We start from the raw sequence: 14,630 nt of genomic DNA, 5'->3' as shown, positions 1-14,630 counted from the left end.
TTCAGCCAGAACAGTGTTTTTCAGCTAGTTTTAGCCTAAAATTCTGCTAGCCGAACGGGCCATAAGGAGGTATATCTTGACCTTGACGTAGTACATTCTCACAAGTCAAGCTTAGAAACTGGCATCATCGATATGTTTTAAGTAATTAAATGATCTAAAAGAAGAGAGTAGATTACATCGGACTTAAAAACAGGCTCAAAATATGAACCACATGATTGGGAGACCTCACTGATGGATCATTCGGTGGCGTGGTTATACATGCACTGTTTAGTTTGAACTTACAACTTGTATTGACACATGACCTGCTTTGACTGTGTGACATGTGGTGGATCATCCGATGAGCTTTCGACTTTTGCAATGGCAAAACGCGACCCCACTCCCTCCCCCTCTCGTGCTCTTTCTCTCCCTCTCCCTCCCGCACCCGCGCCCCACTGGAGACGAGGAAGAAGACCGCGCCCACGCCTGCTCCGATGACGGACGTCCCAACGATTAGGGTTCTGACGGTGGCGGGGTTAGGGGACTTGTTCCCAGCGTGTTTAGAAGGAGCTTTTGGGGGGCAGGGGGGGGGGGGGGGGCGTGACACTATGATGGAGGTGGGTTGAGGGGCGGCGAGCGAGACGGTGGGGTCGGCGGCGAGGCGTTGCGCCGGAGCTTGCCGTCGCCTTGCCTTGGGATTAGGGTGGACGGGGACAGGTTGAGGCTGGCGCAGTCGGTGACCGATGGTGGGGCAGGGGTAGGGGCGAGGACGACGACAAAGACGCCGCCGGCGCATCACGGCGAGGTTAGGAGAGGGCATGGGCGGGGGACAGTGGGCGACGTGGCCAACGACGCAGCAACCGTTGGCCGGGGGCAACGGGGGAGGATGCGGGGGTGGGAAGGAAGGGCGCGAGGGCATGAGGAGGAAAAGGGCCGGGGGAGGAAGAAGACACGAAGCCTGGTCAGAGCGTGCGACGGGTCATGGTTTAACGCTGTCCTTTTGCATTGCATGGTGAATCATAAATTTTTCTATGCTCATAAAAAAAAAATCTGGATTCTGACAAAATTCCTGTTGAATGTTTCGTTTTTCAAAGATTTTGTGTGTTTCATATTCACTACAAATTTCCTGTTGAGCGTACCACCCTTTTTGGTGATCAGTGTTATCTTAAGATAATGCGAACATTTATATTTCTTCAAAGAAGACATATAAACAATGACCACTGTGCTGATATACTCTAAAATATCGATAGTACTGTGTGCAAATGTTGTGGAACACATGGCCATCCAAAGGTAGGTAGAGAATGAATTTTCTGGAGCATCTAATACCCACGAGGCCAGATTATTATAAGGATTATAATGTCTTGCATACAAATCCTTTGGAACAAAGCATGCTATAATGTTCTCATGATTACATTTTGCACGGGCCAAGATCAGGGGAGTACAGCAAAACGAAAAAAAGAAAATCGACACAAGTTTTAACGGGTGTTACACTGTTCACTGTAAAAGAGTTGGCAATTTGTGAACCACATACTAGTATGTTGTTTACCCTGGCCTGATGATTACAGTGGTCTTTTTACATACAGAACTTAAGTTCTGATGAGAGACTCGATCTCTTTTGCAGTGAATGAATATCATTGATCTAGTATTTTATAAGAAACACAACCCTGCACTTTGCAGCAATGCAATACAAATAACAATTTAAATACCTGTACTCCTCTAGCTCGTGGTAAAAGTATTGTTACCTCCCAATAGCTGGACTGAACTAGCCTGCACTGCAACACGACCGGGCGTGATCAGTGGCTTCCCGGCAAAGAAAGCTTCGAGGTTGCAAATCAGGTGCTGACACAGGTCCGACCTCGACTCCATCGAGGTTGCAAATCACCACATTGTCCATGGACAAGAGCTGTACAGGCACCTTGGGTTCATTCTCAAAGACTTCGAGGCCAGCACCTGCAATCCTCCCCTCTTTCAGTGCACCGACTAGGCGGCCTCGGCCGATGTTTACGACGATCCCATCCTTCCCTAGGGCCTCCAGAACGTCCTTGTTCACGATGTGCCTCGTCTCCTTGTTCAGCGCGCAGGCGACGAGGAGGATGTCTGATTCAGAAGCAAGATGGTGAACATTTGAGAAATACTTGTAAGAGACCGAATCCTTGGGCCTTCTGGTTCTGGAGTCGTAGTAGACGACACAGCCAAAAGCTTCAAGCCTCTTTGCAATCAGCAAACCAATGTTCCCCAGTCCGATGACGCCTAGCTGAAAGCATCAAATCAAAACACATCTGATTCAGCTGATTAATTCAGATACTGGAATGAAAAAACAGTAGATTGGAAGGGACCTTGGAGGCGAGAGGGTAGCTGCCGTCCTGCAGCAGCCAGAGCCGGCGCCGAACGAACCGCTCCGCCGCCGAGACGCGCCGCAGCACGTCGACGAGCATGCCGACGGCGTGGTCCGCGACGTCGGCGGAGTAGACCGTCCCCGAGTTGGCGACGGCGACGCCGCGGCGCGCGCACTCGGCGAGGTCGATGTGGTCAACGCCCGCGGCCGTGCTGACGAGGCAGCGGACGGCGTCGAGGAGGCGCCGCCGCCCATGACGACCGCGGCGCGAGGCGGGTCTGGCTCGGCCGAGGCCAGCTCCAGCACGCGGAAGCGCTGGTGCATCGCGTTGCCGAAGGCGCGCCCGTGCTGCGGATGAAGAGCACGGCCGGGACCGGGTCGACCCGTTGCACGCCGCCGGCTCCTGCCATAGCTGACTGTCTCGCTGCTAGCTGCTAGCAATAGAGCTGCAGTGTGTGCGCGTTTTGCGAATACATTTGTTGACTAAATAAATCTTAACAAAAGAATAGCAATAGTATGGAAGCATCAACCATAATTTAGTCATTGCAGCTCACTAATCAGATCCAAGTTCGAGAAATTCCTGACAATCGGAGCATTTGCTCTAGAATCTGACAGATTTTGGTTTCAGAGTCCACCCTAAATAAATGGTAAGCATCTAGCATGACCTAAATTGGAGTAGCAGAAACAACTTTGGCCCCGTTCGCGGGTCTAAAACTTGACTGAAAATACTGTTCCGGCTGATTTATTGTGAGAAAAAACACTGTTCGGCTGGTTTAATAAACAGTAACGCGTGAGGGGGACCAGCTGGTTTATTGCGAGAAAAACACTGTTATGGTGTTATTGCAACCTAATTAACATAAACTTTGTCACATGTCGAAGCGTTTGGTGCTCGATACACAGGAACCAAGACCAATAAACCAACCAACGAGACATCAAAATCCACCCTTTCGCTTTGCTTCAAGAAGAATGGTGTGATCCTAACCGTCTCACTTGGAGATCTTAGCAGTGAGCTCCCGGACCAGTTTCGCGGCGACCATGGCTGTCATCCCATCCACCGTGTCGCGCTGTGGGTTGAACTCCACCACATCAGCGGCGACAACATCACCCTGCAAATTCTGGAGGATGTTGAGCACATCGCGGAACGAGAGGCCTCCTGGTTCAATGTGAGAGACCCCAGGAGCGAACGCTGGGTCAAGGCAGTCCACATCAACTGAGACATACACTCCCTTTACACCTTCCCCAAGTTTCTGCAGGGAAAGAGTAAGTTGAGCATGAGTTTTAGTTATTAACAATCTGCACATTTGAAAAATTCAATAACCACCAATGTTATTACAGTTCCTTTTAAATTAAGATTGGCGATGGCTTGTTAACTGAGAATATCCACTGAAGTTGACAATTTAAACTGAAGGTTACTTGAAAAAGGACACAATAGGCATAAAAATGTGAACACATATCTTATAGGATGTATCATCTATGTTTTCACTATTTTGAGTTGATATAAAAGCAAGAAAAATACATTCAAATGATTAAACTAAAGCATGTTACCAGATTCTCAAGCTTCTCTCGGTCCTTTGAGAAGGTTCGCATCTCATACTGTTCCACACCAAATCTCTTCCCTTGCTCATGCCCTTCTTTGGTAATTGATCTCAATCCAACCTGAAGTATGTTGGAATCAGGATAAGGGTGGCAGAAACTGGTATTTACACTAGTGACAGGACAGCCACAAAAGCGAAGTCAAGGGCATCAACCTGGAGCCGACTCAATCAAGGAAAGAAAACAAATTGCAACTATAGCATGATAAAAACTGCGATATCCAGTAAGGCATTATTTAAACCATGCTAGCCCTTGTCCTAGTACAAAATTGATGGATATTGGAAGCTAAAGGCACATGACAGATTTTTTTTTTCAGTGTATTAACCTAGCAACATTATGCTCGTTTCATTAATTAATAGTATCGATATTTTACTTGAAACCCTTAGATAAAATAACACAATTACCTGTAGCAGTCTCCTGGCATAACCACCTTCCATTATTCTAGCAAATGAAGAGGCATGTGAATAAGTGTTCCCTTCAAAACAATCATAGATATCTGGATGTGCATCAAGATGAAGAATGTCAACAGGTCCTCCAAGCTTTTCAGACACAGCCCTAACCACTGGATAAGATATCGAGTGATCGCCTCCTAACACCAACGGTCGAAGAGGCTCCTACACAACAGTGCATCACTCTGAATAAATACGTGAAACAGAACAGAAAACCAGAGCTATTACATACATGTAACAAAACCATTTTCAACTCTCTGAATTGAAACCAAAAGTGTACCATTAGTGATACCAACATAAGTAAATATCTTGCATAATTAACAAAAAAATATTATGAGGCACTCATCATGGTATAATATGCTTACCTCCTCCATCAGTGTTTTAACAGACTCACTAATTACATGCATCAATCTGTCATCTTCAACGCCACAGTCACGGATCTCTTGAATGGGGACATCACCGACATCAGTTAGCACCCGAGGATCATTCAATTCTTTGCCTGTTTAACAGGAAGATCATATAAGTTGTATTGTTTCTTACATTTAGTGCGCGCTCAATAGTATTAAATGTACCTTCCTCTGTGCTAGAATTTGTGCTTCCACACCAAATAGCCTCCCTTATGCGTGGAGGAGCAAATGCAGGGCCTTGCAAAAAGGACGAGTTGTGACCAAGAGGGACCCCTAAGAGCGACGCTGAAGCTTTCACGCCACCCAGAGCACGTAGAAACTCTGCCTGCACAAAGAACAAGTATACATTACAACAAAAGCAAAAGCAGCTATTTCTGAAGAAAATCTAAGTTCTATCCACAGAGGTTGTATAGAACTTTTCCTTGTTCCATGTACACATTAATGTGTACAGTGTTTTAATCACAAACTGGAACAGAGTGAAGCACTTAGAAAATAAGAACAAGATATTTTCAACTTTTTATGCACCCTTCGTCCAGATATGGCAATATTACATGTGAGGCTTGCCATTCCAAATGGAACACTTTAAAACTATCAGTCTTAGGTTCCATCTTCTGAAGCAAATAATTACTCGAGGTTGCGCAATGTCAGTTTTGACCATATCTTACTAATGTCATTATTTAAGAACCATATTATAGATCTTGAAAGACTCGATTATCAGATAAACTGAAAAGGAGTGTCAGAAAAGGCTACAGGTTGCTTTTCCTAATGGTGAAAAAAAAAACTGTTTTTAGAGGTAATATAGATGTAACAAACAACAAGAACTGGAACTTCATCACAACATGGAACAGAGTGAAGCATCAAAAGAGAAAACAAATATTATTTTCGGAGCAAGAATTTTTCTGCACTCTTCTGTCTTATATATGAGGCCTGCTTTCTAGATGAAAGACATTTTAAACTATCTGAATACTAGATTTTTTCTGAAGCAAGTATAAAATAGGGTGTGTGTGCATGGCAGCTTCATATCCTACTCAAGTTGTCAGTATAAGGAATCATATTATAGGTTTTAAAAGACTCAAATTGTGTAACTGAAAGCAAGCTACTGAATATATTGTTTCCCCAATGGTTGGAAAAACATGTGGGAACACAGCATTCAAGTCTATGTATCCGGGAATACCCTCTGAATTACTTTTTCAAGGTTCACTAGTGTAAGCAAATGTGTCTACACTAAGCAATTTGCTAATGACAGGTCGGACCAAACTGCACTGTAGCAATCACATGGGACGGCCCATGCTAAATACATACTCAGCAAGTAAACAATTGGGAAGTTTCAGGTGTCAAAAAAAAAAAAAAAAATTGGGAAGTTTCAACTCTACTTATGCTGCCTCCTGCACTGTTTCTTGCATGTAAAGAGGAGTAACATAGAGAATTAGAGTAGAGGCGATTCAGTTCTGAATTTTGGTTGCCTTCTGGTCAGTACCTGTTCTGAACAGAAAACTAATATGTGAAATGCATAGGGAGGAGGAAGTAGCCCGAGCAGCAAATGTTGCCGACTACGTTCTGAAGCACAGGGATTTGTTTACTCTAACCGTATTACTAGTTAGTATTATAATGTAAGCCTGCAGCATCACCCCACATGTGAAAGAAAAAGGAAAAGGGGAAAAAAAGGAGGCTCGTCTGGATTCCGATCGACAATATCTGATTGATTATTCGTAGCTGAAGGGATCGAAATGCCGGGCCGAACAGAATCCTAATCGACTCGGATCGCATGTTCGGATGGAATGGAATATTCAGAAGAACAAGAGCGGGCACAGTGTATATATTACAGGGATAAGGGGAAAAGCCAAGAAACAAAAAAGGGATCTTGAGGGATGGACTGACCTTGAGCTTTGCGCGCTCGCGGATGAGGGTGAGGGAGGCGTCGATGACGCGGCTCTGGCCCCGTTCCACCGCCTCCGCCGACACCTTCACCGCGCTGAGGCGATGGATGTGGTGGATCCACTTGGTACCCGCCGCAGCGCCGCCCATCTCTTGGGCCTCTCCCAAGGCGGAGCGGAACCCGACCAATCCCTGCAGCTGGTTGGGTCTCTCCCCTCGGGCTCACTCTCCCTCTCGAGTCTCGATCGATCGGACACCGCGGCTGCCAGCGAGCAGGAAAAGAGGCGGAGGACGCAAGAGGCAGGCGGCAAGAGGAGACGTACCGTGGCGGCGTTGCCTGCTCTTCACTCTCACGTAACACACGTGACAAGCTGACAGCGTTTGCGTGCGTTTGAAATGGAGCGAGATCAATCGTTGAGAGTAGACAGCTCATGAATTTGGCGATTATTTGTTCTTCTTCTTCTTCGAAACTTGCGTAAATCTGCACTATCCGTTGGGCTAGAATTTTATTGCATTCCTCTCCGTTGTCAGAGCTAGAGACCTTTTCACGCACAGACATTTTTGCAATTTTGTGTTTTATTTTATAGAATATAAATCCCACCACAATACGTTTCAGATCAGTACCCTTTTCCTAGCAGCTCGCGACCAAAAGACGACACTGCTTACGTGGAAATAGGTAGGGTAAGCATGGAATTGGAAAATAGATAAGGTCAGCATGGAATTGGAAAATAGATAAGGTCAGCATGGAAATTGGACAAGAATATCAAAGTTTACCATACTTTTTGTGGCACAACTACACAAGAACACAAATACAAATATCTTCTGATACAGAATACAAAGTGAATAATTTAGATTCAGATTCTATCAAAAGTGCATTCCTCTTGACAATAGTTGCTCGTGCCATTGTGCGCACCAAGGTTTTGTACATTATGGAGTCTTTAAGTCTTGCAAGATCACCCGAATACAAAATACAAAGTAATAATTTAGAATTAGATTCTATCAAAGTGCATGCCTCTTGGATACCACTGCTTGTGTCGTTGCATGCACCAAGATTGTACGAGATCACTCCGAATGTGTTTGTGGAGCATGATCATTGGTGGTGTTCAAGGAAGGAGAGGCCCTCGATGTTTTGGCCCAAACTCTACAAAGTGGAGACATTGGAGAGCATTTGGGAGAGGTGTGGTGGAGGCCCACTTACATGTTAGGAAGGTCCATGAGTATCTGTTGAGTTACTTGACTAGGAGCTTGGACCTTGCAAGACATCCTTGTGGAGGGTCTTTAGCAAGGACTAAAGCAAAGTGTGAGCTTTTCTGATACCTTATTAAAAGCATCGTTGTGCGGTAATTTGCATTCCTTGACCCTTTGTATTCCACATTTATGTTCTTTCGCCCTTTGGTTTTGAGTCTAACTTGCTACGTAGTAGATAGGATTGAAACACGGGGTGTAAAACTCTTTGGTATTAGAGATAGCAATACTAAGAAAAAAACTAGTGCATATTTAGATAAAAACCACTATTCTCCTCCAATTGTTTAGTCATTTTACACGACATTTAAACGGGAAACGTGTCATTTAGGCTTTAAACGGTTAGACTGTTAAACAAAATCAAGTTAGGCATGATTAAATGAGCTAAACGGTAATTTATCTGAGCATTTAGTCAATGGGAGGATTACAACTACCACATTTGGCACCCAACTAATTTAACATTATAAGTATATGAGGTGGAGTGGGATTTTGTTTTGTTTAAAAATTTATAATTTCGTAGAATAATTTGTAACACACTAAAATTTGCTTCTTTTTGAAATAGAATTAAATTGATTTGATGGTGAATCTTTGTGCCCATGAAACATAGGAAAACGATAGTTTTCTTTAAATTAAAATTTATCATAGGGTGTAGCAAGATTGTTCTTGCATTCATGTGGCAAATATAATTTATTGTGATTAGTGTTTTTGACCAAAACTCAAAATGATTCAAAAAGCTTTTGAAAGTGAGTTTGAAAAAGGCTTTGAAATAAAAGGAAAAGGAAAAAGAAAAAAAGAAACCCTCCCTCTCTTAGTTTTGGCCCGAAGGCCCATGCCCTCTCAACGCTCTCTCCCTTAGTTCTTGGTCCACCTGCCATTTTTCGTGCAAGGCCGCAACCCACCTTCTCCCTTTCCCTCTTCAGCCCAGCGAGGACGAGGCCCAGGCGACAACCCCCTCCGGCCCACTCTCTCCCACTTCCGCTCTCCTAACCGTGAGGCCTAGCAAGGCTGCAGCCCAGCAGGAAGCCAAGCCCACGTGAGCACCCTCCCTCTCTCTCCTAGTCGCTGTCATGTGGTCCCGTGTTTCCTCTTCTGCTGACCGGTGGGCCCCACACGTCAGAGACACCACCGTCTCCTTCCTTCTTCCTTTCCTTTTTGGACACGGCGCCCTTCCTTTTTCGGCCGAGATCGATTAGAGCTTGATCTCCTCCATTCCATACACGGCGCCGCCCTAGGATATCAAATCCGTACCACTACACCGCGCCGCCCTCATCTAGCCGCCTCTGAGCCACCGCCTTAAGCCCTAGCCGCTTCACCGAGCTCCCAAACCCTAGAAGCGCCACCACTTTGATCTGCTTGTCCGCTGCATCACCGTCGTCAAGACCGATCTACCGGGCTTCGCACGACGGTAAGGAAGCGGATGGTACCCGTGTCTCTCTCTCTCTCTCACCCTGTTTCGTTTCTCGCGAAGTCATCGATGGTACACCGGCAAACCCAAACCGCTCCGAGGAACCCTATGCCGTCACTGCTCTCTGGCCATCATCGCCAACGCCTTAGATGTATCAGCCATGCTCCACTCTACTCTTCCATCCCGTGAAAGCTCTGTAGCTAGCCAACACCAAAAACGCCGTTCCAATGAAGAACCGAGCTCTCCGGCCATGGTGTCCGCCGCCGGGAACCTTGTACCGACAACCAAACTCCCCGAACCATGATTAGATCGGCCATCCTTGTACCCCTTCGGTCCACCGTGGACCCATGGTCTCAGTCCACTGTCCCCGCGTCAGCCGGTTCACGTAGGCCAACAAATTCTCCACGTCAGCGTGGACCCGGTCGACCTGGTCAATCGTGGCCGTTTTTCAAAAGAGGCCTCCTACTTTCTTCGAATCAAACCGGCATCCCTTTTCTGTTCAAAAATAATTCTGTTTAATTTGTTTTCTTTCAAAATGCCCCCTGTCTTTTTGAAACACGTAACCCTCCGTCCCTGGCCTATTTTAAAAATTGGATTTGATTTTGTTTTAATTCAAAAATAAGTTTTAGTAATTACAAAACTACCATTAGACTTATAAGTAGAATCTTCGTTTTAGCTCGGTTTTATCCCTTTCAGTTATGTTAGATTCATAATGACGTAATCTACATGTATGTTTAATATGTTAAATGGTTCTCAATTTTATAAATTAAGTCCTAACTTGATTAATGATTATGAAACTAGATTTATAAAAAATATGGTTTTGTTTTATCTTGGTTTTCTAATTCAAATACAATTTGACTTAATTTAATTTAGGTATTTCTATGAAATATCTATACATGCTTTTATATAATTAAAATAAGTGGCTTTTGTCCTTTGATTTTAAGTGACCTAATTCAACTTCTCTTAGGCGTCACAGTCCCTTCAGGGGGGATGGCAGTTGGAGGGGTGTGACCAAAGCAGTAGCGACACCGCTGAGCAAGCAAGGACATCTAGTTGGGTGAAGACGGTGGCATGGACGAGGAGCACAAGCTTTCCTCCTCAGATTGGGATTAGGTTAGGGGAGGATGGGTGTAGACAGTATGATCACCGGTGAGGGTAGCGATGGTCGAGGCCGACGACAGGGACAAGGGACCTTGGCTTTCCTCCATTGATTGGGATTAGTTGATAGCGAGAGTGAAGCAACATTTTTTTGTGTAAGAGAGTGAAGCAACTGTAACACCCTCGGTGTTACACTCTAAACCATTTACTAAAACACGTCATGAGCATCATACTTATGGGGTAATGCATGTGATGAAATGAATAGGTGAAGTATTTCAACCAAAACGATCAATAAGAATGCAAAACGAAAAGTTACTCCATGATTCATACAATTATCAAGTATGGTTGTAAATCAATTTTTATTGAGTAAAATTACTATAGAACTTATATATGGGGCTTAAATAAAGTTTGGAGTGTGAACTTTGTAGAAGATGATAAAATACTTGCTGTTGAAAAATAACCTTGCTAGCTAATATTTCCAATAGCTTAGAAATGCAATTTGAAATAGAGTTCAACTCAAAACTTAGAAAAATTTTCAAGTCTGTTGACAGTTAGACATTGCTATGTTTAGCAAACTATATTGAGGAATTGGGTTAAAGAGCGATGTAGTGTTATAGCTTGATTAAGTAGCCTCATATACCATCTTGAGTGTAGCGAAGACAATTTATGTTTAGGAGTAACGGTTTGGTCGCGGTAGAAGCTTTAAAATCCGTGCACATCATGTTTCCGGTTTGCTTCCCCCGCGTGGACGTGGTCACCGCGCGTCAGTGGTCGACGTCGCCACGTCGGTGCGCCTCATGAGCACCCACGTGTTGCCATGCTGGGCTGGCCGTGTGCCATGGGAATAGTCATGGGCGCTGCCGTGTGAGGCCGCCGCCGCTGTCGTGCGGCCGTGCCACGCTGCCGCCTGCCCTGCGCGCTGCCGTGCTGCCAAGTTCACCGTGCATCGCGACACACCTACTGCCATTGTCGTCGCACCCCCACGCTTGTGTCTACACCGCAATGCTCTACGCCCTGGCCCAGTTTGATTGCGTGCACATGGTTGCACCCGCCATCGTCACGTCATTGATGGCAGTTGTGGCACGCGGGCCATGCTGCCGTGAACACGCACGTGCTCGTTCGCTAGTGGCTAGACTAGGTCGCCGCGGTTACGTCAATCACGCCCCGCCAAGGCATGTCATAGTAGAGCCCTGGCCGCATTCCACCATCCTCACTTTGTCTCCCATCTCTCTGCCACCGCCGTTGCCTTGCGCCCATGAGTGCGCCAAAGATAGGTCACCTTTATTAAATTCGGCTCAGTCCGCACCTCTGCCCTCACGTCACCTCATCACCCAACCCCGTACTGCCTTGATGATGGCCTAGCTAGGCGCCAATTTGGCATCTTTCGGCTGGTGCGCCGTTAAGGCCGTGCCATAGCCATGACCAAGGGCAGACCTTCCATCCCTACACCCAAACCCAATTGCCCATGCAGTAGGTGTGCCTTGCCTTCCTCTTCATCATGCGTGCCTTGGCTTAGTCGCTACCAGCTCCACCCCACCGCTAACACGACCGTGCTACCATGGTGCGCCGCCGCATGGCTCGGCTGCAAGTGGCTAGCTCCCCTCCGCCACTCTCTTCGCCAACTAGTCACCGTAGCTAGACTCACGGTAGCCTGTTAATGCTCACTTGCTAGCTAGATGGGTTCGTTGATGCTTGAGTTTGCTGGGGCGGTCGTGCCACCATCGTGGACGGCCACGTATCGCCGTTGTAAGGTTGAGATGGCGACTAGAGGGGGGGTGAATAGTCATTTCTAAAATTAATCACGCCGGCTAACCGAAACAATTGCGGAATTAAAACAATCGGTCTAGCCAAGACTATACCCCTCTATCAATGTTCTCTAGCACCTTATAAAGATCCTAATTTAAGCAAGAAAGGTGCCAGGCTAGGTAGAGCTCACCTAACCAATTCTAGAAGCAAGGTCACACAAACCTATGCTACTAGTACTTTAAGCATTGAGGGAGCTCCTACACATGCTAGTAAGCAAAAGCACAAAGCTCCTAAGCTCACTAGCAATGCTCAATAACAAGGCAACCAATGCCAAATTGTAGAGTATAAATACTTAGCTACACAAACTAAGCAATGTGACTAACAAAGTTACACAAACCAAATTAGCCACGCAAGGGAGGTACTTCTATCTTACACAAGCAAGAAGGTAACTAGGGAGCTACACAAGCAAACTAATTACAAGAGCAACTACACAAGCACAAAGTATATGAAAGTAAATAGAAGCTTGTGTAATGGGATAGCAAACCAATAGGAAGAACAATGCTGATATGGTGATTTTCTCTCGAGGTTCACGTGCTTGTCAACACGCTACGTCCCTGTTATGTCAACCTCTCACTTGGTGGTTCGGCGGCTAATTGGCATCACCCGCCACGCTCGCACATCGGGCACCACAAGAACCTACCTCGAAAGTGAGGATAGCTCAATGACACGCTCAACTAGAGTGCTCTTCGTAGCTCCCATGGGGTGAGCACAATGCCCCTCACAAAGCTCTTCTCTGGAGCACCGCACAACCTTCTTACGGGTTTCGATGAAGACCACAACCAAGCCGTCTAGGAGGTGGCAACCTCCAAGAGTAACAAGCACCACCGGCTTGCAACTCGATCACCTAGTGCCACTCGATGCAACCTCATGATACAATCGCACTAGAATCGCTCTCACACACAATCAGATGATCACTATCAAGCATATGTGAGATGGAGGGCTCCCAAGCACTACCACACAAGCCACCAAGGCTCTAGTGTGCTAAACTCTACCAAGCTATCGACACGGAATTTTGTCCCGTGCCGAGAACACACGCAGCAAGCCAGAAGGGTCCGTTCGATGGAGCAGATCCGCCTAGCTTTAGCACAGGGGATGGTCGATCCTACGCAATCCTCCTGAGGCATGCCAGTCAATTTGACCCTGCAATTGACAAGGAGAGAAAGTTCATCAGTAGTTAAGGGCAAAACTTGCCGGTGTTGCCAGATAGTCCCGAATGTATGGCTGTGAGAGCTGATATGAAAGGAAACCGGCTAAATAGCCGATTCCAGTATATTCATGAGAATAAGTCAGTTAGAGCTTATGGGGTCATGTGAGGAGAATCGGTTATCATTCAGGATAAACATCATTTAAATGAATATTAATCAATGTCAATAAGATATCAATGATGATCGGTCCATACTGAGCCAATGATTACAAGTAACCAAACTCCTTTTTATATAAAGAAACAATTCAACATCACTTAATCATTTAATAAAGATAAATCTAATGAACATGTTAGATCTCATCTATCGCCATGACTAGTGGGGCATGAGGCAGAATTATGCAGGCCGTAGAAACAATAATAGACTCGATGACCCTAACTCATTACTAATATTAGTGGGGCATGAGGTAGAATCATGCAGGCCGTAATACAATAACAAGATCATGGGGCTAACACATCTTTTAACTTATCTCTACTTCAACGATCTCATGATGTGAACTATTTGTGAAAGCATTCAATATTGGCTAAATAGCCGATTCAGGCATAGCGCACAGTTAAGGTCATATCTTCTTAGGAACAGGTCTATCAACCAATGATCCCCACTCCACGGTGCCAATAGTGGGGTGAGAGGCAAAATCCCATAGGCCATGATGACGGGCCATGAAACGGTTTTCGCTAACCGATAGATCTACTCAAGATCGAACATGCCTTAACCGCACGCTATGCACGATTAAGATTGACGCAAAACAGCCGATAAAAACATAACTCATCGCTTAAGATGTAGATTAGATCAGTTTTAGATTAGCAAACGATGGGCTAAACAAGATATAAGGCCGATCCAGATCAATCTCAATTGGGCAGAGTGATATTGCTGTAATTAGATAAACAATGAAAGCAATAAGCAATATCGGTAACTTAATGAATCTACCAAAGACGGCCACTCTAAGATAGAGCTGATAACTTGACCTTGATCCAATTCAAGCAGTGGGGTGAGAGGCAGAATCACACAGGCCATACTTGAATTAGGCAAGAGTCGATAACTAGCTTATACCAGAGCTGCAGTGGGGGTCGACCGGATCGATGCAGCCATACGAACAAAGGTATAAACCATGACAATACTTAGAACAAGTAGTGGAGGTTGACCTGGATTGATGCAGCTATACTTACCGAAAAACTCACCGAGATCTACTCTACTCCTACTCCTAAGGGGTGGCCGGAGCCGAAAAAAGTAATTGACTTGTAT

At 45.5% G+C, this 14,630-nt stretch overlaps 1 protein-coding gene and 1 pseudogene across 1 annotated transcript; both read right to left on the bottom strand.

Annotated features, from left to right (window-relative positions):
- Positions 1–1,315: 1,315 nt before the first annotated feature.
- Positions 1,316–2,768, bottom strand: LOC136492931 (glyoxylate/hydroxypyruvate reductase HPR3-like; annotated as a pseudogene).
- Positions 2,769–3,095: 327 nt separating this feature from the next.
- On the bottom strand, positions 3,096–7,035 carry LOC136492930 (arginase 1, mitochondrial-like). Its single transcript, XM_066488958.1, has 6 exons — positions 6,639–7,035; positions 4,926–5,085; positions 4,719–4,852; positions 4,309–4,518; positions 3,857–3,967; positions 3,096–3,558 (listed from the first exon to the last, which is right to left on the bottom strand). Exons 1-6 carry the CDS (start codon positions 6,783–6,785, stop codon positions 3,298–3,300), a joined length of 1,023 nt encoding a protein of 340 aa, XP_066345055.1. The 5' UTR covers positions 6,786–7,035; the 3' UTR covers positions 3,096–3,297.
- Between the last annotated feature and the right edge of the window lie 7,595 nt (positions 7,036–14,630).

This window comes from Miscanthus floridulus, chromosome 11 (genome assembly GCF_019320115.1).
Source record: "Miscanthus floridulus cultivar M001 chromosome 11, ASM1932011v1, whole genome shotgun sequence".
Taxonomy (NCBI): Eukaryota; Viridiplantae; Streptophyta; class Magnoliopsida; order Poales; family Poaceae; genus Miscanthus; species Miscanthus floridulus.
This window is presented reverse-complemented; position numbering and strand designations above follow the sequence as displayed.